The following is a 23034-nucleotide window of genomic DNA, read 5'->3' on the forward strand; positions in this document are numbered from 1 at the left end:
AGCTTGATGAAGATCACGCTTCTAGTGTATTTTTTAGCAGGAACTAGAAGAGTATCGAGTGGAAGGTTGAGTATTACTATGTCCTTTATTTTTCCATTTTCATTGTATTTACAAACTCGATGCTTAAAAGAAGCTTCGTTCTGATAAGGCAAAAGAATCACAATGATATGTTAATGAGCCAGCTTGCGTAAAGTGATGTAAGCATATAGTTATCCAACGACCTTCTCTATCTCTTAACTACCGGTTAAACTGGTTATTAAACACGACGTAGAAGTTCATTTTCCCGCATGAAGTTTTCTTTTCGTTAAATATCCACCTCGATATTTGTAATGTTGATACTAAAACTTAAAGGTGCTATTTAGTAGATCCACTTGTTTTTACTTTTCAGACGGTCAGAAATATAGAAGCTTTTCCCGCAAATGAAATCTGAAAACTTAAAAATTCAATATCAAAAGGGAAAAAAAAAAATTTGCAAAACTAGTCGAAATACTATGAAAGGTCTGAAAGGATTATGAGTAACGGTTACAATACAAATTAATGTGAATTTATGTGCGCATGCATAACGTTAGCTTCCACAACACTTCCATGAGGCAACCATGCTCCATTCGCTTTGGCCTGCGGTCACCATGTGGATACCATAGGCTGAAACTAAAAAATAACATACTGAACAACACACAGACAATGGCCCACGTTCGATATATCAAAATTCTAACATGACTCCGAGGCTTTAGGGTCAAAATTGCATATTTTTCACGACTCCATTGTCTCGCAATTCCCAGAAGAGACGAGCTGAGTGAATTCAATCAAGATTTTTCTTTCACATGACTTGAGTGCACGCACATTCGATTGTTTTCACGCGCGCATTTTCAAATTTTCATTTTTCCGCTATAACGAACTCACATATTTTCCCTGATGAAGGCAGCATTGCCGAAACGTTGGAGTTTTATTTGCAAATATCAGCGTTTAACTTACCACCTTCCCACTTTTAGCACGCACAAACGCTACGTAGGAAACCCCTTTATTTGTACTAAAAGAAAATAAAACCAAATATAGAAAAAATGATCAGAAAGCCTCGGAGTCATGTTAGCATTTTAACAAAGTATGTCGAACGTGGGCTATTGACTGTAGCGGTACTCACGCTGACGTCACTAACTGATTTTTAATGTGCCAACCAGAAGCGAACTGGTTCGTGAAACAAAATTTGTTTCACCCGTTACACATTTGAATAACAAAAACGATGTTTGTAAACAGTGAGTCTTCGTATTGCTATTTTCTTAATCGTCAAAGGATGATCCTAATTTATTAAAATTATAATCTTGGGTGTTAAACCCCATGCTAACCGGGCTAGAAAATAAGACAGTAAATTCTCTCTTTGTAATAAACACGGAAGTACTGCCACACGTTTTTTACATGTGCTGTTGGAGAGGGTGTCGCCATTTTTACTAGGTCATCTGAGGCATGCGAAGGTCTAGCCGGGGCACAAGCAGTATCTTCATTTTTCAGTAAGATCCTGAGTATTGATCCAGCACAGGGGATCGAACCCTCGATCTACCGCTCTCCCGTCCAACACTTTAGGTACTTAGCCAACGATGCCACGGTTAAAGCAAGAGCTCAGTTAAAAAGGATCTTATGCTATGTTTCATCTATTCGGTGCTCTAGCAGTGCATGCCTCAAAATTACGTAAACCTATGAAAATGTTCTAACCTCCCCACTTTCTTCCGCTGAAAGTAGTTGCTGACCAAAACGTCTCTGGACTGACAGACACCATATTTTCAGGGATCCCAGTGCTCAGTTTGAGGAACGTTTCGTTTTTTATGTCATAGAAGTGCTTGGAGGAGATTTTCTTCCAGGAAACTCCATTATCGGTACTGCGAAGGAAGTTCATTGCACGGTCCACTCCAAAGAGCCAGCCGCCTCTTTGGTCCAAAGCTATGACACTGATAATGTGCTCTGAAATATCTGAAAAAAATAGGTACGTATTCGGAGGATACGTCATGCTGATAATTTTCATAGCATTTAAAAATTCTAATAACAACTTCGACAAAGCTAATTGTTTAGTCCAAATTTTATTTTGATTTATTTTTGCGTTCACTTCCTTTTTGGACACTACGTGACTACTTATATCATGTTAGTTTCGGATGGTCACATGACCACAGCAAAAGCAGATCACCACGTGTTTTCAAGTGTAGTGTTATAGAGCAAATGTTTTGAATTTCTCATCGATTGCATCGCACAGAATGTAAGTAGTTTTGCTCTTTAGTGTCGCTTTAGGTTTATTTAGGTTTTCTTTAGGTTTATTTGTCATTTTTGCTTATTTTATGTTCAGTTTTCACCGTTCATGACCAGTGATCACCGATCGAACCAAGCACGAGAAACTTGGCGATTAAAGACAGATTAATAGTCCAATCAACGCGTCGAAATTTCTGTGTCGACCCCAACATTGTGAAAAATTCTACAAAGTACGAAGAGAAAACTGTGTTTTCACCTGGATTCTCGAGAAAACGAACGCTCCGAACCGACCGAACGGAATCGCAGGAATCTCTGGACTGGACCGCGCGATAGTGGATCGCGGAATGGACCCTGAGGACTCAGCGAAAGGAGCAGTTGGATACTCCCTACGCCAGGACCCCGTACCAAATACTCAAATTGATTTTGGTGAACTTGTGTATCAACGCGAAATAAGCGAACAACGCAGACTTGCATCTTTGTGGAACAAGGAATCTAAAGAAGTTGCCTTTGAAACACAGCAGCTCCAAACTCTCCTCTACACTAACTGGGAGCACTTGTCCGCCCGCAAAATAGTAGATCGTTTAGCTATCATTTGGAAATCCTTTGAGACTGTACACTCGAAGTACCTGCCAGGCATACGTGACAGCAAACGACTACAAGAAGTACAGCAAAGGTTCAAGTCCCTCAAAGAACAGATGATGTTTACAATAGAAGAATGCGAAACCCAAATACGGACTGATCAAGAAACACAAAAACGTGATGATGAACGCTCCATTAAAAGTCACAAGTCGCACCAGTCTCAGAGCTCCACTACTTCAAGATCCTCTTCGTCGTCCCGGAAAGAAAGGTTTAGAGCCATGCTTTTAGCAAAAAGGAAATTGGAGTTAGCGAAGAGTAGGGCACAAGAGGAAGCTGAGTTGGCGAAGAGTAAGGCTCAACAAGAAGCCGAATTGGTCAAAGCAGAGCATGAGCGGAGCGCAAAGAAGGAATTGAGACTACTCGAGGACGAAGCCGTTCTAGCTGAGCTGGACTGGAAGATTGAAAATGAGTTCGACGAGGAAACTGGTGTTGTTAATGGTGTGGACAATATTGTTCAGACAACCTATCCCATTGAGGAGAAACCACTGGGACAGTCACCTCAAATTCAACTTGATGATTCAGAACCCCGAACACCAAAAATCCCAGCACCGACACCCAAACCTTCACTGCCTCTTATACCTGTCAGTTGCTCCACCCCCCAAGACACAGCACCTGGTTCGTGCAAGGAAAAGCCAGCCACTGAGGTCAAATCCAATATTGCCGATACTGCAAACAAGGGAGCACTGCCAGTCACTGAATGCCAGCAGCCACCATACCAAGCCCCACGAACCTTCCAGTATAGACCTAAGTCTCAGCCAGAAGACAAAGTAATAGAGCAAGCCCCTAAAGACCATGTAGCAGCCATGTGGAAGGTACAGCTTCTGAACGGAATCTCTCCTACACCCTTTAATGGCAACCCAGCAGACTTCCCGTTCTTCAAAGAACAGGCACATACTCACCTTGAAAGTGAGCTACTAACTGATGCGCAGCGGGTAGAGTACTTACCGAAGTTCCTGAAAGGAGAAGCCTTGGAGGTCATCAAAAGAAACCGAGGCTCCTCCTATAGTGAGCTAATGAAGATCTTAGAGGAACGCTTTGGTCGCCCTATTCAGGTGACGCAAGCCTGCATCGAAGAGTTAGTCTCAGGCCCCAAACTTGCCTATGGTGACAACATGGGTCTGCTTAATTTTGCCGAGAAGCTGAACACTTCAACCAAGGTTCTGAAGGGAGATGTGGAACGCGAAGCAAGCGTAGCTACCAATTTGAGAAGAATCGTAAACAGACTCCCAAATGATTTAATCACCAAGTGGCAGACCGAAAACTACGAGATTGTTAGCCGTGGTGGAACTGCACGACTAAAGGACATTGCAAAATTTGTGAAAAGGCAAGCGTCAATAAGGAATGACCCAGTGTTTGGAATGCAGCCGCAAAGGGGAGAAAACAGGACAAACAAGTCCCCCCCCAAAGCTTCTAAAGGATCGGACCTGCCCACGAAAAATGCTACGATCAACGCCACATCGCTTAAGAACGCCCCCAAGAAAGAGAACTCTGCAAACTGTGCAATTTGCAAGTCTACTCCCCACCGACTCCAGGAGTGCCCAATCGTCAAACAGTGTGACCGTGTAGCCGTGCGTCGACAATATGCAGCATCGTATGGGTTCTGCTTTAACTGTGGTTGCCATAATCCCGATCACAGTGGTACTTCCTGTCCTGAGCCACCAGCTTGTTCTCTGTGTCCTGGACACCACTTACCAATACTGCATAGGGACAACAACAATGGACGCAGAACTCCTGGAAACAAGAACACTCATAACCCCACTAACCGATACAGTACTCCGACTGCTGACCCAATAACCCGGCAACCACAAATGGAGCAAGGCACAAGACAGCCGCCCAGCGACAGGCCACAGACTTCGATTACATCTGCCGGTGTCAGCACCACAAGAGCCCAAGTTTTGTTAAATGTAGTTCCTGTAACCATTACTGCAGAGAACGGTGGTTCCCTTTCTACATATGCATTTCTTGACAATGGCTGTACCGATACCCTCATTGACAAAGAGCTTGCTGATCATCTTGACCTGAAAGGGATCTCGGAGCAAATCGGGATTAAGACTATTACGAACAGCGAGGAGCTGGTGGAGAGTCGACGCGTTTCCTTTACTCTCAGTCCTGTAGAAGCATACGGTGAAGACATTGATGTTAATGAAGCTTACGTTCTCCCTGACCTGAATCAATCAGAACGAGTTTTGCCGGGGACAGTAGATGTCCATAAGTATCCGCACCTTCAAGACCTTACATTCCCAGTGGTGGACTTTGAACGAGTCTCGATCATTGTGGGGAGTAACGTCCCTGTTGCACACTTGCAGAAGGAAGTCAGAATCCCGAAAGACAACAAGAGCGGCCTCTACGGTTATCGGTACCCTCTCGGTTGGAGCATTTCAGGTCCATTGACTATCGCTGGGACAAGAAGAGCTGAGCTCAATTTCATCTCTGTTGGACACAAACCTGACGACTTTGTTGAAAGGTTTTGGAAGATCGAAGACTATGGAACATTGAAAGCAGGAGAGAAGCCCTTATCTGTGGAAGACAAACGAGCCCTAAAAATCATTGAAGAAACTACTACCCTTGTAGACGGGCATTATGAAGTTGGCCTACTATGGAAGGAAGATCAGCCAAAGCTGCCAAACAATCGCATTTTAGCTGAAAGACGAGCAGAATTGCTTAGACGACGCCTGACCAAAGCAGGAAATGAGCAAATGGCTGCTAAGTACCGTGGAGTCATGACTGAGTACATCTCGAAGGGTTATGCACGCAAATTGTCCCCTGAAGAAGCAGCTAGAGAAAGCTCGATAACTTGGTACTTACCTCATCATCCAGTGACTAATCCCAACAAACCTGACAAGCTCCGTATCGTCTTCGATGCCGCATCTGAGTATGAAGGAACATCTCTAAACAAGAATCTCGTTCAAGGGCCAGACATGACAAACAGTCTCGTTGGTGTGCTGCTGCGATTTCGACAGGGGCATGTAGGGGTAGCCGCTGATGTCGAGGCAATGTTTCATCAAGTGCGTGTGCGTAAACAAGATCAAGAAGCTCTACGATTCCTCTGGTGGACAGATGATTACGACAAACCCCCGGATGTCTATGTTATGGAAGTACACATATTTGGAGCAACCTCGTCCCCTTGCGTTGCAAATTGGGCCCTGAGAAGAACAGCCAGTGACAATGCTGAAAGGTTCAACCCGCAAGTTGTTGCAACTGTTGACAGGAACTTTTATGTTGACGATGCTCTGCCATCCTTCAGTGAGGAGAATGCAGCATCTACTGTAGCATCGGACCTAGTGAAAATCCTGAATCACGGTGGCTTCAACCTTACGAAATTCATGACGAACAGTAAGAATGTTTTGGCAACCATTCCCACCGAGAAAAGAGCCACACCAGATCTGAATCTTGACTTAGACGAACTGCCAGTGGAAAGGGCGCTAGGGATTCGCTGGTTTGCTGAAACAGATGAGCTTGGATTTGACATCAAGAACTTGAATCGACCCGAAACAAAGCGTGGAGTACTGTCCGCCGTTTGTTCCCTGTATGACCCTCTTGGGTTTGCTGCGCCTGTGGCCCTTACTGCCAGAGTAATTATCCAGGATATGTGGAAGGCTAAGGTAGACTGGGACCAGCCACTCGAAGAAAACTTCTTAGCCAGATGGAAGTCTTGGACCTCACAGCTGTCATCCCTCTCTGCACTGCGCATCCCACGTTGCTACTTGCCAGCTGGAACAGATGCTTCCAAATGCAAACTACAGCTGCATATCTTCTCTGATGCCTCTGAAATTGGCTACGGTGCATCTGCGTATCTAAGAGTCGAGAATCCAGATGGGTCTATTCACTGCTCGTTTGTTGTGGGGAAAGCAAGAAATGCACCTGTCAAGTTCACAAGCATTCCAAGGCTTGAACTCCAAGCTGCTGTTCTGTCTACACGCTTGAATAAGATGCTGAGAGAAGAGTTGGACCTTCCTATTCAGAGCACCAAGTTCTGGACAGACAGCGAAATAGTTCTCCACTACTTGAAGAATGAAAGGCGTCGTTTCCAGACCTATGTCGCTAATCGAGTCGAAGAAATCAGAGGAAACTCACAGCCAGACGACTGGAACCACGTGCCAGGTGTCTTGAACCCAGCCGACGATGCGTCACGTGGCTTGAACCCCTCTGAGCTAAACCTTGATCACCGCTGGCTACGAGGACCAGAGTTCTTATGGCAACCTGAATCCTTTTGGCCCAACGCAAGCCTTCGAGAAGTCCCCGATGAAGGCCTAGAGCTTAAGAAAGAAACCCATGCTAACTGTACTGACATAAACACCAATGTCAAGACCCGCCAGGCAAGCGTACAGTCTAATTGCCCCCCCGCCACACCTGTTGAGACCACCATGCAACAAATAATAAGCACCTCCTCTGATTGGAACCGTCTCAGACGTCAAGTGGCTTGGCTCACACGCTTCACTCATTTCATCCGTGACCGGAAGACTGTCCACACAGGTCATCTGACTTTAGAAGATTACGATGCTGCTACCTTATCCATCGCAAAGATCGTCCAGCACGCAGCCTACGATCAAGAGATCAAGGATCTAAAGACCAGGGGCGAAGTCAGGGGATCCAGTAAGATCGCTAGTTTGAACCCAATGCAAGACGACCATGGTGTTTTGAGAGTCAAGGGACGTATAGCATCACCACCAGCTGCTGACACTGCCAGGAATCAAATAATACTGCCCAGAGATCATCCAGCGACAGTCCTGATGGTCCGCCACACCCATGCATCAATTGGTCACCTGGGGCGTGAACACCTCATAGCAAGGGTTCGAGAGACGTTCTGGATCCCACAAATAAGGGTGTTAACACGTTCTGTCCTGGGTCGGTGTCTTGTTTGTAAGAAGTTGAATGCCAAGCCGATGACTCAGCAAATGGCTCCCCTGCCAAGAAGCCGGATGATGGCGTACGAACCCCCATTCTCCTACACAGGAATGGATCTATTCGGTCCTTTATACGTCAAGCATGGAAGAGGAACAGCCAAACGGTGGTGCTGCTTATTTACCTGCCTGACGACACGTAGTGTACATCTTGAATTGGTTCACTCGATGGACACAAACGACTTCATAATGTGTCTGCGACGATTTATAAACCGTCGTGGTGAAGTGACTGAACTAAGGTGTGACAGAGGATCAAATTTTGTCGGCGGTGAACGAGAGCTGAGAGAGTCGATCGAGCAGTGGAACCAGCAACAAATTGTGCAAGAGCTTCTACAACGAGGGTGCAAATGGGTCTTCCAGCCGCCAACTGCTTCTAGCATGTCTGGGATTTGGGAGCGGATGGTGCGAAGTGCTAAGACTGTTCTGAAGTCTATCCTAGGGACCCAAGTAGTTACGGAAGCAGTTCTTCAGACGCTGTTGACTGAAGTTGAACGAGTGTTAAATGGGCGAGCGCTCACCGCCAATTCAGACGACCCAAATGACCTTCAGCCACTCACGCCAGCGCATTTCTTAATGCAGAGGAAGACTATCTGCCTACCCCCTGGCATATTTGAGAAAGCAGATCAGTATCACAGAAGGAAATGGAGGCAGGTACAATTTCTGGCAGACCTATTTTGGAAGAGGTGGTTGCGTGAGTATTTACCTACCCTGCAAGCCCGAGGAAAGTGGAGAAAGGTCTTACCTAACTTGAAGCCGAAGGCCCTTGTCCTGTTAGTTGATGACAACGTGCCGAGAGGATGCTGGAAACTTGGACGAGTCCTAGAGGTCTTCCCTGGCCCCGACGGCCTGGTGCGCACAGCGAAAGTCAAGACAAAGGACTCTGTGTTCATCCGACCTATTCAGAAGCTATGCCTACTGGAGAACGATCTTGAGAATAATTAGTCTAGGCTAGTGACGTTGGGCCTACCTACTGGGTTGTCCCAAGGCCGGCGGAATGTTTAGTCCAAATTTTATTTTGATTTATTTTTGCGTTCACTTCCTTTTTGGACACTACGTGACTACTTATATCATGTTAGTTTCGGATGGTCACATGACCACAGCAAAAGCAGATCACCACGTGTTTTCAAGTGTAGTGTTATAGAGCAAATGTTTTGAATTTCTCATCGATTGCATCGCACAGAATGTAAGTAGTTTTGCTCTTTAGTGTCGCTTTAGGTTTATTTAGGTTTTCTTTAGGTTTATTTGTCATTTTTGCTTATTTTATGTTCAGTTTTCACCGTTCATGACCAGTGATCACCGATCGAACCAAGCACGAGAAACTTGGCGATTAAAGACAGATTAATAGTCCAATCAACGCGTCGAAATTTCTGTGTCGACCCCAACACTAATGTGGAGCTGGTACTTCAGAATAGCCCTTTTGCACTAGCTTATTTGGTAAAGGGAAATTTGGGGTCTTTCCTTTCCACGTTTGTACCAAATAAGGGCAAAACAACAGTTCATTGCCGCCACTGCCCTCAACAGCATGGTTGATATGGCTATGCGCATGCGTTTCCATGACTATATACAGTTTAGTTACTGGAGCATTGTTTTCAGATTCCATCTAAGAAGTTCCTAATTTTGATTTAAAAAAATCTGACATCTCCCAGCGTTTCTCACGCATTCACAAGAAAAAGGTTAAATTTCAGGGGATGCTTCCTTATATAAGCTATATAGGTACTGACTTTTTGCGCGGCGCAAAAGGGTACAAAATTTTACCGTATACCCCTTATGGTCTGAAATTGGGTGTAGAGTTTAATCGGATTGGGTATGAATCAGGGGAAGATTTTGTGCTCTTTTTGATCCAGGATGTCATCTGATCATTATTTTTTAACCTTTTGAGAAAAGCTTTTCAGGTCTGAAATAGGGCAGGGAAAATCATATTGTTTGGTCCGAAATAGACCCCCCCTCCCCCCTCACCCCCAACCCCCGTACTTGACGTGGAAAACTCACCTCTCCAATCCTTTCCATCACTTGTTGAGAAACAGCTGCTTACTGATCTAACCACACAAGAGTCAATCGTAACTATTACTGAAGTGCAAGACTAAAGTGAAATTGGACCTGTGGGGTTGGACTGGCATATGAAAGGGATGGGAAGCGTGACGTCATTTTTGGGTTGAATTACAGATTTTAGTCTCACTTAGGGTACAGTGCATAACGCCATTATTTTGATTCACACAGAGACACTTAAGACTTCAGGGTAACCTAGAAATGAAAAGAAGGGTACGTCCAAAAATATTTTTTTGTTTCAAAACTTTGATTATTCAGTACAATTCTTATTTGGCTATCTTTTTCAGAATGGCTTAAGCCACGCACAGATTGTCTCCTTGAGTGTTTTAATTCTACTTTTTCGAAAAGTATTTTAATTCTAATTCTTTCAGACAGTTAACGGCCTCCCCTCTCTACCCCACAGGGAGTGAGCGAAAATTGCAGCTCGTTGGCTGGGGAAGAAGGCAAAAAAACGACGTTGGGAGTGAAGCTCACTAAAGCCGGCCCTGTTGAAAGGTCTTTGATGAATGATTTCCTACCAAAATTGGATGTAGTAGACCATGCAGTTTAAATTTAGAGCAATATTCTTTGGCGCCAATTAATTGTAAGTGCCAAAAACTAGTCTCGAACACCTTTAGACCTGAAATGGCATTTTTGACAATTAAATGACGCTTTTTTTACGTTGTTATATCTTACACATCAGGGTTCATTTCTGTTAGCATAAGACATTTTCTTTCATCTTTCTTTAGTCGTTCATCATATATATACTTCAAGTGAAACATATTGTAAAATGTTTACATCGTTTCTACTTCTAAATCCTAGACAAGTAAACCACCTCTCATAGCGCCAACAATTGACGAAGTTTCTATCTGTGATTTTAATTGAAGTTAACCAATCTTTGCCGGTTAGGTGTTTAAGGTTATAGTGATTTTCATGACTTTAGTATGTTGTATACCTGTCTCTAGTGTACATGCAGACATACAACCAGCCGAACTCTTGATCCAACAAGACAGTTCTTCTGTGGTACTCTGGAACACCTGAAGATACAGACAAACATTCATTTGGTGGTTAATGATCAGTCACAATTGGTGTATGTCAGCTTGTAGTATTTTGCTATAGGCGCCCGCTCTGTGAGACCCACACCATTCCCCACTTCGCTGTTTTAATTTCGTTAACTTGGTAAATCTACAGAAGGTTGCAAGTAAACAGATATACAAAAACCTGACATTTTTGTTTATTTACATGACCCACCAACAGGCGTGTAAAAACCAGCCAAGATCCAATTTAAGGCTCGAACCTATTTTGAGCATGTAAACTAGTGACAGTTTGTTGTGATTGGCCGCAGAGAAGTCGCTGTTTCTTTTAAACTTACTTGAATTTCCACTCGACTTATTGTGGAGACTTCTTGCTAGAGAATTATCAAAGATGATTGTTTTATTGCATTCGTTTTACGGTTACTGCTGCAAACAGTTTGGAACTCGACGAAAATATCGTGTGAAAAACGACGATCCATAATTCTACGAAAATCCTAGAAATAGAGGCTTAGAAGCTTTTATTGTATGGCTTTCTTTCTATGAAACAGGAAATAGCTACAATAGCTATTGGTAAAGTCCTGGGCAACCAAGATAGGGTTATACTTCCCACTCGGTTAGCCAAACAGTGTTACACGTGCTTCGCTTAATTTTACCCGTTCGACAAGGCAGTCAATAATAAAGTTATTTCAGATTTACTTTATTTATTTTACATTTGCCACATAGAATAAATATAACAGAAAGAAAAGGAAAAATATATATATTTTAAAACTAAGACTGTAAATTTACATGGCAGGAAAAGCTACAAAAAAAGTTCAAAACTAAATGTAGTATCAAGTTACTTAACTTTTATGATTTAATGTAAGCTGCCATATCATGGTCAAGCGATTTGAATTTATAGCCCTCGATAAAGTATTTTTTTAATGAAGTCTTGAAACTAGAGTAACTTGTCACTAGATTAGTTCCATAAAATTATGGGGAAGGGAGTTTCAAAGTTTAGGTCCTAGATGGAGGATTGTGAACTGTTTAATGTTTCTTCTACAGAAATATGGTCGGTAGTTATTGGCATCTCAAGTATTATATGTGTGTACTTGGCGATTAGTAACAAAGGTGGTGTTAAACTTATGAGGAAGGAGGTTATTCTGATATGAGTACATAAAACACGCAACAAAGAATGCATTAATGTTAAAAATGTCAAGGATATTAAAAATTGACCGATCACAAAACAAGAATTGACTTAGTCATATAATAATTACCGTTATAAGGGGGCATGGGCTCCGCTATGCAGCCGTAAAGCTCAGCCCGCATTATTTTGAGAAGCGGCGCAGAAGTTGGGATGATGCGCACGAAGCGGGTGATGATTGGCTCAAGCAGTTTTACCACAACAGAATATTTTGCTTCGTGTGTATCCTTTGGACCTCTCAGTTCCTGCAACAACAATACTATAGTTTGTAGTTTTGCAATAAACGAAATACATTTAAGCCAGGCAGGAAAGGTTTTATTTTTCACGGGAAACTTATTAAGTTTGCAACAATCTATTTTAGTGACACAGCTTTACTGGAAGTGACACGAGGGAAGACTAGTCTATTCTGGTGGGCTATGTTATTTTTAAAATTAAACTCTTTTTTGTTATAACAAAAGGTGAGGTTAAAATAGCCATTTTACTCATTTTACTCAAAGGGGAAGCAACATTTTTCGTGTAAGGTGAAATCGTCTAGGGAAAAATCTCTTGCTCGTGGGATAGGATTGGTCATTTGAATGGTAACACTGTCTAATGAGTTGATCTAAGGAGCTACAGGCAGGAAGCTCATTTCAAATTTCCATGACTGACTTTTGAAGTGCTTTAAACTCTTAAAAGGTTAATTGTCACCTTGGGCTGTCCATTTTCACTGTAGTCAAGCCAATCAATGCTTGTGTTGCTGTACTTTAATTGAAAATTCTCCACGTAAAATGGAAAATCAGATCCAGCAGATCCCTGTGTAGCTATTCTTGTCACCTTTCTCAAAGAGCCAAAATCAATCTAAAATGAGAAAACAAAATTTTTCTTAAACCATTCTTTGCTCCTGTGCAGTACTAGGGACCTTAAAAAGGCTACGATGGCGAAGACAACAATAACGTCATAAAAGCAATAGGTTAAATAAACAAAACAACAAATTTGCACGTGCAGCACACCTTTTTTGTACATTTCTTTGCCGTCGCTGCAGGACTACGCGACGTAAACATGCCCAATTTCACGTTATATGGAGAACGTAAACAAGCCCGACGAAATTTTCTTTCTCTTTCTGAACTTGGATGTCTTTCCAAGGAACTCAGCCCTTGAAGAGTTGGCCTACATTTGACAAAGTAAGCGAGTTGGAATAATCATAAGCAAAACAAGGTTGCTAAGTTTACCCAGGATTTTTCTACCTGAATATAATCTAGTGTCCCCATTGCTGCTTGCCATCCATTAGGAAATCCCCCGGGATTCTTGTTAAGGCGGATACCCGAGGGATCTGAAACAGTCAGAGTTGTGTCTACGCTATGTGTGAGAGCTTCATCCGTTATTTCTTCAGATTCCAGACCGAGAGGGTAAATGCAGTTTTCTGTATGTAAAAAGTTGGTTATGTATGACTTGAATGGAGAAAGCAAGCAAAAACATGGTGTAGCATCAGTTTCACAGGTTTTCTTTTTTTCCAGGCAAACACGCATGTGCAGCGCGAGGGTGTAAGGAAGGGAGCGGGCGAACTCTTCCTCTTACCCACCCCGCCGCAGCTGCTTTAGTACCTGCGTTCTTGAGTCCAGTTTTCTCGCGATAGAAAGGAAATTCTGTGCAGGATGTTTTACAGAGATCGTTGAAGGATGACATAGAACCAGTAAATTAATGGACTTGGGCTGCGGCATTTTCAGAAATACTCTGAAGTTGCCATTGTTTTATTTTAAGCTTGTACCTCAGCATTGCAACGCGTTTTATTCAATACCAATTAAGTGTGTTTAAATAAAATCATCAACTCGTGAACATACCAGGGCCTTCAGCCAAGCATCCAAACACCTCAAAGCGCATGCAAATCAATCTCTCCCAGTCCAGCGGTGTCACGCGGAGACTATAAGCCTCGATTTCATTGGTAAGCTGATGGGAGACTGGGGTTGACCTGTGTGAATTTCAGACAAATTCCTTCAAGCGAAATTAAAATTGTTTTCATTCGTGTTTAACAATACATTTGGATCGTGGGGGAGGGCGTTCTTCGAAATACAAAGCTCTGACTTTTCCTTACCTTAACAAACCCGTTTTCTGTATAATTATGCCATACAACGTCATCACTACTGAATTGCATTATGTAACGCTTTGCCCAATGTGACTTCTGACCTCTTCCATAAGTAACGATACGTGTCACGCATGTGTTCCTCGTGAAATCCAGCTGAATGTACTGCTACGTGTCTGTCGTGTCTTAATCGCGTATTGAAACCGATTCACACGGATTATCAAGCTGCACCAGAAACACTCCGAATCTAATCCGCCATGCTTTTAATAATCAATCCCATCAACCTTTGTACGGCTAGATACATCACGTAAGCTATACTGAAAGTACACTACATCCCTCCCTTTTTTTGGAACAACACATGGGAAACATAAACATACTTAACAGCTACAAGAACAAATCAGAGCAAACTTAGTAGTTGTCCCAAATATAAACCTCGACTCCGCCAGGATGAACGCAGTTCACAGTTCAATAATAAAGAAAGCGAAGGAACTTAACACTATCCTAGCGAAACACGAACAGTTCTAATAAGTCAAGTCATATCAAAGTCTTTAAACTTCTCTGGCAACTTCTTATGACGAACAGGTCTTGTAGCTGCAATCTTTGCTTTTCCACAATCCGTCTCAAGGTCTGTATGGTCTGGTCCTGCGTCGACAGCATTCTCTACAGCAGGAGGATCAGCAGCTTCAGCCTCATACTTTTTAAGGTGGGCTTTATTTCTTTCATACTGAACACCTCCGGGAGACTTGATAACAATGCTGCTGCCATTTCTGCTTACAACGTCATACAGTTCTGGTGCAAATGGTGTTGACAACTTGTTTTGCCGCTCTTGCTTTAATAGGACTCTGTCACCTGGAACTAGATCTGAATATTCTGCATGCCTCTTCTCGTCCGCATATAACTTAGCCTTTGCCTTCATTTCGCTGTCTCTGTCTCGCACTTCACTTGCTACATTATCTTCGCGGAATTCAGGTAACTTGGTCCGGATTTTCCTTCCAAACAGGAGTTCAGCTGGACTCACTCCGGTGGTGGTGTGAGGAGTCGATCTGTATGCAATCAGGTATTTGCGCACTTCTTCCTTCCACTGTTTGCCCTCAGCTTGTGCAATCCGCATTCTTTTCAAAAGAGATCGGTTCTGCCTTTCCACTTCTCCGTTCGCTTGGGGCCATAATGGCGTGGTCTTCCTGTGTTCAATGCCACAGTCTTCCAAATACTTTTCAAACTCGTTTGAAACAAATTGCGGACCATTATCACTGGTTACTGATAGTGGTAAACCATGAATCATGAAGATCCTCTCCAGACTCTCAATGATCTTCTCGGATGTCGTGGAGCGCATAATCTCAATTTCATAATATCTGCTGAAGTAATCAACCACGACCAACACGGAGTCACCTGACGGTAAAGGACCTAGCAAGTCCAGGGCCAAGTCTTGCCAAGGACCTTGTGGCAAGGGGGTCGACTTGATTGGTTCAGGGTGGGCAGGACTGCTTACTAGCTGGCAACCAAAACACGTTTTGCAAAATTTTTCTGCCTCTTTGTCAATTCCAGGCCACCATACTTTTGATCGCAACCTCTGCTTCATACTAACAATACCAGGATGCCCTTCGTGTGCTAACGTAAGGACTCGGGATCTCAACTTGCTGGGTATTACAATTCTGGTACCACGGAGGATTAGCTTGCCAATCACACACAGTTCACTGGCTACAGGTATGTACTGCTTGACCTGGTCGTTCCTCCAGGTTCCCCTCATTATACAGTTACGCAACTCACTGAATTCTTCATCTTCTGCTGATGCTTCTTCAATCTCGCGTGTGGTCATTGCCCGTGGAGTGGAAGTTACTGCTACAAATCGGACAAATACATCTGATACTTTGTGCGCTACCGTTGAATCAGCTTGGTTCTCTCCTTGTAGTAAGCGTGATAGCGAATCTGCAATGTTCTTCTCTCCTGGCAGGTATTTTACTTTGAAACTGTATGGTTGTAACCTCAGAACCCATCGCTCAATTCTGGCGCAGGGCTTTGATTTGTTGGAGTATATTGTCTCCAATGGCTTGTGATCTGTGTACAGTTCGAATTCAATGCCGTACAGGTACACATGGAAACGCTCGCATGCCCAAACAACTGCCAACGCCTCTTTCTCAGTCTGAGAATACCGTTTTTCCACATCACTCAAACTTTTGCTGGCATAGCTGATAACTCTCTTTCTTCCTTGCTGTTCTTGAACAAGTACCGCGCCAAGACCGACTGGGCTTGCATCTGCTATAATTAGTGTCCTGGCGTCTTTGTTAAAATACCCAAGGGTTTCAGCACTTGCTAATCTGCTCTTCAGCTCATTGAATGCTTTTCTCTGCTCGCCTCCAAACTTGAAACAGACACCTTTCTTTGTCAGTCTACGCAAAGGTTCAGTTACTGTGGCAAAATCTGGGATGAACCGTGCATTGTAGTTAGCAAGTCCCAGGAAACTCCTAACTTCTGACACATTCTGCGGCTCTCTCGCCTCGACAATAGCTTTCACTTTTTCTTCAGTTGGACCGATGCCCTTGGTTGTTAGCATGAGTCCCATAAACACTAGCTTGGTCATGTGAAACTTGCACTTCTCTGCATTTAAAGTTAAGTTCTTCTCTTTCAGTTTCTCCAAGACTCGCTTTAATCTCTCGTGATGCTCCTTGGTAGTTGTCCCATGTACAATTATGTCATCAGAGATGTTAGCAACTCCCTCACAGTCACTAAGTGCTAGCTGAATAACATGCTGATATACTTCTGGGGCTGAACTTATTCCAAACATTAGGCGCTTATATTGAAACAATCCACAGTGAGTGATAAAAGTAGTAATGCTACGGGAATCTGGATGGAGTTCCAACTGATGATATCCCCACTTCAAATCAAGCTTACTAAACACCGTGCTTTGGTTCAGGCTTTGGAGTACTTCATCGACAGTAGGTATGGGGTAGCGTTCTCTGATTATGGCTTCATTGGCCTTACGCATGTCCACGCATAGCCGAATTTCATCATTCTGTTTCGGTACCACCACTACTGGACTAACCCATGGTGTTGGGCCCTCTACTGGCTCGATAATATCCATATTTACAAGTTCCTCAACCTTCTTCTTCACCTTGTCACGGAGGCTGAATGGAGTACGTCTGACTGGCTGGGCTACTGGGGGTACATCAGGATTAACATGTAACTTGACCTGATAGTCTTTCAACTTGCCTACACCATCAAATACTCCTTTGTAATCAGACATGATCACTTCTTTGGATTGCACTGTATAAATTGGAGCCCCTAATTTCAACACACCTAGTTGCAACGCGGTTTCTCTTCCAAGTAGTGCTTCTCCTTCACCATCGATGACAACAAATTCAGCTTGAACCTCGCTCTCAGCTACTTTCGTCAACGCTGAAAATGTCCCCAAAACTTTCAATGGCTCCTTGCTTCCATACGCGTAAAGCTTCTTGTCACATTTCTTGGATACACAGACAATCTTCTGCTGCTTTAGGTCATTCCATAGACCTTTGTCTACAATGTTAGTGCTCGCCCCTGAATCAATCACCATTTTCACAACACAACCACCCACAATTACCTGAACTTTTTCCGGCTGTGACACTGATTTTACAGTGAACGCATACTCATCTTCCTCGTCATCATTTTCTCCCTGCATATATCTCACTTTCCTCTTCTCTTTTGGCTTCTTATCGCCTCTACGTTTACTCTCCTTGCTTCTGCATTGCGAAGAAAAATGATCAGCACCACCACATGACCTGCAGGTTTTTCCTTTCGCGGGGCATTCAGGGTCTCGTCCAAAATGTCCTGTGTTGCCGCATCGATAACATGTTTTGTTTCCAGGCTCACCCGATGTCTTCTTCCCTTTAGGATAATGCTTGTTTTCGCTTGAGTCACGAACTTGATTCACAGTAACGCCTCTACTCTTCATACTCTCCAGCTGAGCTTGCACAGCCTCAAAGGACGCAGCAGTTTTAAGTAGAACTTCTAGGGTTAAAGTGTCACCTTTCTCAAGCAATTTCCGCCTTAAATCATGGGACGTACACCGCTGAACAACTTGATCTCGAATTTGATTATCCGCCTGATCACCGTAATCACAATCTTTCACAACTTGTCTTAACCTTGTCACGAACTGAGCCACCGTTTCACCCTCACGCTGTTCCATACTTCGGAAAAGATGATTTTGGTATGTCGAATTTACCTTTGGAATGAAATATGCGTTTAACGCATTCACAGTTTTCTCATACTCGGCCGCTGAGCCCGTATCAGCCAATGTTTCGAAGATTTCTTGCACTTGTTCCCCAGCACAATGCAAAAGTAGAGCCCTTCTTTGCACTTTATTGTCGGCTTTGTCTGCTTGGATGATGAGGCCCTTGCTGTCGGCATATAACGAAAAACCTTTAAGCCATCGTTGCCATCGCCTACCAATGCTCGACGGTTCGCCGTTCGGATCGAAGGGTTTTACACTTGTTAGTAGATCATCCACTTTGATAGAGGCCATAATTCAACTTTTTTGACCTAAAAGACTATCCTCGTCGCCAGATGTCGTGTCTTAATCGCGTATTGAAACCGATTCACACGGATTATCAAGCTGCACCAGAAACACTCCGAATCTAATCCGCCATGCTTTTAATAATCAATCCCATCAACCTTTGTACGGCTAGATACATCACGTAAGCTATACTGAAAGTACACTACAGTGTCGGTAATAAACGCGCACCACGCATCATAGTAAGAAAATCCACCAACTGAAATGAGAATCCCTTACTTACGCCAGGCATGATATGGTCAAATTGATGCAATGCGGGAGACGTGATTAATTTCTCCAGTTTTAATTTCTGTTTATTGTAACCAATAGAATTGCTGTCACACTTTGCCTTCATGCCATATCATTTATACATTTTAATGTATATCTGTTTGAACTGCCCTTAATATATACACTAACGACTTTGTTTGCCTCCCAAACTTTTCCTTAAGCAAAAAATTTTTCCAATTTCTTCTGGTCCCAAAATAATAAACTTGAAAATATTGGTTATGCAAAATATTAACTGGTGGGGAAGGAGGGTGCAAGCAAGTGTATGACTGTAGGAAATTCGAAATTGTTGATTTTATAAATTTTGTTCAATGTAAGGGTAACTGCCTCTTACTGCGTAGTGAACACTACTTGGAAAGACACAGAGGGTAGGACTCAGTATTTTTGTAATATATAGATTTAGCCAGGGCTAAAAGCGAAGCTCCTATTGACTCGAATTTATAATTTACATCAAACAATAAACTTGTATTCCACAAATCAGTTAACTTTAGAGCACATTCATTTGAGTTTGAGGGAAAGGCTAAGTGATTTCAGCGAAAAATAATTTGCAAACAGTCCATCTAAGAGTGAAATTAATCTTACATCGAGTTGATAGCCTTATATGTACACCCAAAAAATAGCAATCATCTTCGATCACATTTGAGAGCCATAATGGCTTTTGATCACAGTAGATTAGGCCTGGAAGACAAATCAGGCCGAATTTTCTCCGTTCGACAAGTTTACTTTACAAAATCTTGCCACAAGTCTGGGGACGTGTAAACCAACCTTTTATACTTTTTATACATCACATCTGAGGTGAAACAGTACCATGAGGTGCTGTTTTTATCATACAGACCTCGGTGCAGTATGCAGTATTTCACAATTTTGCAAAACAAATTGCGCTCATTCAATATTCAGGATGATCGAAGCACGCGTGAGCTTTAAAAAAAAATCCAAAATCACCTATTCGGATAGCCGGTTCTCACTTTTGACAAGCGCCAAAGTCGACTGTTAAAATGAAGATTAATAGAGTTATGCGCTTCAACATAATATAGAATTTATTATGTTTATTTTTTTATTTAATGGTTTTATAACGATGTGTAATCTTCAAAAGCGTTTGATACGCGCGGCATTTTGACTGCTCCTGCAAGCAATGTTCATGAGCAACTGAAAACAAACGGCACAGCGATTAAAATTGCAAAAGAGACTACTAACAATCAATAAAAAGAAAATAATTCGGTGAAACATATACAGCGACAACAATTTCATTCACGAAGACAAGTATTAAAGTGTCTCTGAAAATCCTTGTTTATGTTTTAAGCCGGCTTCCCGGTATTTACTTTTTTCAAAGATGAACTCGAGGCAAGAAAATCGCTCAAAGCTTTCTTTTACAGCCAGAAGTATAACTAAATGTTCGTTGTAACGTTTCCTTTCTATTTGCGGTCAGAAAATGTCTGAAGGCATTTTAAAGATCTATAAGCTAAAAATCAAACCTGATACTCGGTCAGATCATTGTCTCAAATCTTACAAACGTGCATAAACCAAATAGCCGCATAAACTACGCTCGACTTCATTAAATTAGATATAAAAAACAAACATCAAATACAATAATTACTCAGGCTTACCATTCGAGATGCACTGAAAACTATCAAGTAAGGCCAGAATCGCTTCAGACTTTTCAACTGTCTTACCCATCAAGCAAGGTGAAAAACGAAAACGATGCCAAAGCAACGTATTTCTCAACCAAAAACCCAATAAACAAACTAGCCATGAATAACAGAAGACTCTTGATAGCAGCTGAATTTCACTTTGTACATTCAATGGAAAACGACAGTTAAAAATATCATAAGTTGACACAAAACTCTGTCAGCTTCAGCTGTCAAAGTAAACAAGATTTAAGATGCTGCATAAATTTTCCGCATGAACTCACCTGTCAAATTTTGACCAATCAAAGTATAAATTGGACGTAGAGTGTGACCAACGCGTGACCTTGGTGAGAAAAGTCAGAAGTAACAGGCATGTCTTCCCTGCCTGTAAGAACTGGCTGAATTTTAGCTTCCGAGGTCAGTTTGAAATCAAAATTTTAATTGTGCGGCACATATAAAACACAACATATTTCATATGAATTAAAAAAAATTAAACTTGAGCCTGCAATCATTTAAAAACTAGTAACTTGTCTGCGGATAACTTCAAAAAGATACTCGACCTCGATGAGTTGACACCTGAGTCCGCGATAAGGTCAGGTGATACTGGTCAGCGGATAACCTGTTTTGACAGCTGTCAATTGATCACAACATTGATGTACAATATGTGTGCAATATCAGTCTTCCTGTGCTCCCAAACTAGCTAGAAAGTGTGAGATTGAACATTGGTTACCCTGTGGTGCGGACGGACGGGCGGGCGGTGTACAGTCACGTGATTACCAAATTTTCTGGGATGGGTAGATTTACTTACCCATGGTGCTCCGCAGGCGTGCTTCGCGCGCTAGAGCTCCGCTATTAATTCGTACTGTACACGGGATGGAAACAAATTCCCCCTTCCCCCATACGCCAACTGATGTCATTCCAAATTTTTCAAATGATAACATTTCAAACCGTCTAATATACGGTCACCCCAGCCGAGCATTCCGGAGAAGGACTGAGAAGGAGGGAGACAGAGTCAGTCTTACTTGGTCGGGCTTGATTTGGCTGTGTCTCCGAATAACTGGAGGACGCCATAATCTGGTAATAGGGCACATTAGTATTCCGATCGTACAACTAGGCAAAATATTCATGTTAGCTATTACCGGGGGGGGGGGGGCACGACTCCAATAGCACCTGGTACTTGTTTGGTATAACTACAGACCTCGGACAGAATGCAGTATTTCACAATTTTGTAGTACAAATTGCACTCATTCAATCTAACTAAAAATGAAGAACATTAAATTTAACAACTCGGAAAACTAAATCAATAGAGCAGATATTCGTCTTGGTCCAGGTTCAGTTCTTTGAGCTAGGCAACGAAATTCTTAAGATCGGAGGCCTCCCTAAAATGTCACCATTCAAGCCATGCTCTTTAACAATTACGAACAGTTGATTGTAAAGTGGTTTTTAAGAAAGTGTTCAGAGTACTTTTGTGATTATTCTTGCTTTCGTGATTGGCATCACTTCACTTTGCGATTGGTTCAAAATTCTCGCGCCATTTTTTCAACTAATTGGAAGTAACATTATATCAAACACTTCCAACTTGCTTACATGCTTTTCCTGGGTTTTTCTCTGAAAACGTGTATTAAGAGTGGTTCATTTGATGACTAACTCGGAATGTGATTGGCGGACGTAACAAATTTTTAATCGCTATCGCTTTGCAACCCCGGTAGAAAGATGAACCGTCAGTGTCGATTGTGTTTTCAATGTAAAACAAAAAGCGGTCCCGAAGGATAGAAGGGTTTGCTGGGATTGCCTGCGTCGCAGACGCTCTGAACCTTCTGTATAGAGCGTCTGCGAATTTGTGCACAATATCGTGCTCGAATTCCGCAGAGTCGCAAGGACATACGGAGGCGTTTTTGAATGGCTTTTCCTTACGCGGTTTGTGATTAGTCCGATGTGAATTAAGTGTTGACAGGCCAAACACGACTAATAGCTCGTGACAAGAGACGGATTGAGCTTGTAATAGTGTGAAACGTGACCTTAGAGTCAGCTTGAACAATAGAGGTTTTTCGTGCTCTCTGTTTGTGTAGTTTATGCAGTGCATGGAGTATTTGCCGCTTTGAGTCCCACATTTAGAGGTTATGAAGCTGGTCTGTTCCATGCATATTGAGTAATTAGTTACTGTGGTTTATGTTTCGGCAAATGTTTTCTGACAGGATTTGATCGTGGATGCAGTTTCTGTGGCTAAATAACCTTAGTCTCTTTGGTTTTCTCCTAAATGCCTGGACTTGAATAGCTATATGTGTGTAGTTTTTTTTGTTTTTGGCCGTGAATATCATGATTTCCTACTTTGTTTTGACGCTAGAACTGCTCTTTGATTGTTTACTGCAAACGATCCTTGCCAAATCCCTTCTGTGAATTTTGACACGTTACTACGCTAAGCCGTCACGCAGACGTAAGAATTAGGTCAATTGTGAGGCGCATAAGAAACCCGTAAGAAACCTGCCTATCAGAAACGCTCACATATGCAGCGTGCAAAGAAAGTCGTGTCCGATA

General features: G+C 42.6%; 3 protein-coding genes across 4 annotated transcripts; 1 reads left to right on the forward strand and 2 right to left on the reverse strand.

Annotated features, from left to right (window-relative positions):
- Positions 1 to 565: 565 nt before the first annotated feature.
- On the reverse strand, positions 566 to 14120 carry LOC140932057 (EGF-like repeat and discoidin I-like domain-containing protein 3). The gene is made up of 9 exons (XM_073381721.1): positions 14077 to 14120; positions 13826 to 13953; positions 13232 to 13407; positions 12696 to 12845; positions 12082 to 12253; positions 10750 to 10831; positions 9759 to 9805; positions 1705 to 1959; positions 566 to 648 (listed from the first exon to the last, which is right to left on the reverse strand). The coding sequence occupies exons 1-9, from the start codon at positions 14118 to 14120 to the stop codon at positions 566 to 568; spliced, it is 1137 nt and encodes a 378-aa protein (XP_073237822.1).
- LOC140921495 (uncharacterized) lies at positions 2059 to 9119 on the forward strand. Of its 2 annotated transcripts, none has more exons than XR_012164014.1 (2): positions 2059 to 8952; positions 9040 to 9119. XR_012164014.1 is itself a non-coding variant. In XM_073371501.1 (2 exons), the coding sequence occupies exon 2, from the start codon at positions 2574 to 2576 to the stop codon at positions 8709 to 8711; it is 6138 nt and encodes a 2045-aa protein (XP_073227602.1). In that variant the 5' UTR covers positions 2059 to 2239; positions 2327 to 2573; the 3' UTR covers positions 8712 to 9119. The 2 variants fall into 2 exon arrangements, 1 of the variants encoding a protein (XP_073227602.1); XM_073371501.1 differs by having other exon boundaries at positions 2059 to 2239; positions 2327 to 9119.
- Positions 14121 to 16638: 2518 nt separating the features above from the next.
- Positions 16639 to 18281, reverse strand: LOC140932073 (uncharacterized). The gene is made up of 2 exons (XM_073381734.1): positions 16748 to 18281; positions 16639 to 16659 (listed from the first exon to the last, which is right to left on the reverse strand). The coding sequence occupies exons 1-2, from the start codon at positions 18224 to 18226 to the stop codon at positions 16639 to 16641; spliced, it is 1500 nt and encodes a 499-aa protein (XP_073237835.1). The 5' UTR covers positions 18227 to 18281.
- Between the last annotated feature and the right edge of the window lie 4753 nt (positions 18282 to 23034).

The sequence above is a fragment of the Porites lutea genome, chromosome 1 (genome assembly GCF_958299795.1).
Source record: "Porites lutea chromosome 1, jaPorLute2.1, whole genome shotgun sequence".
Classification (NCBI taxonomy): domain Eukaryota; kingdom Metazoa; phylum Cnidaria; class Anthozoa; order Scleractinia; family Poritidae; genus Porites; species Porites lutea.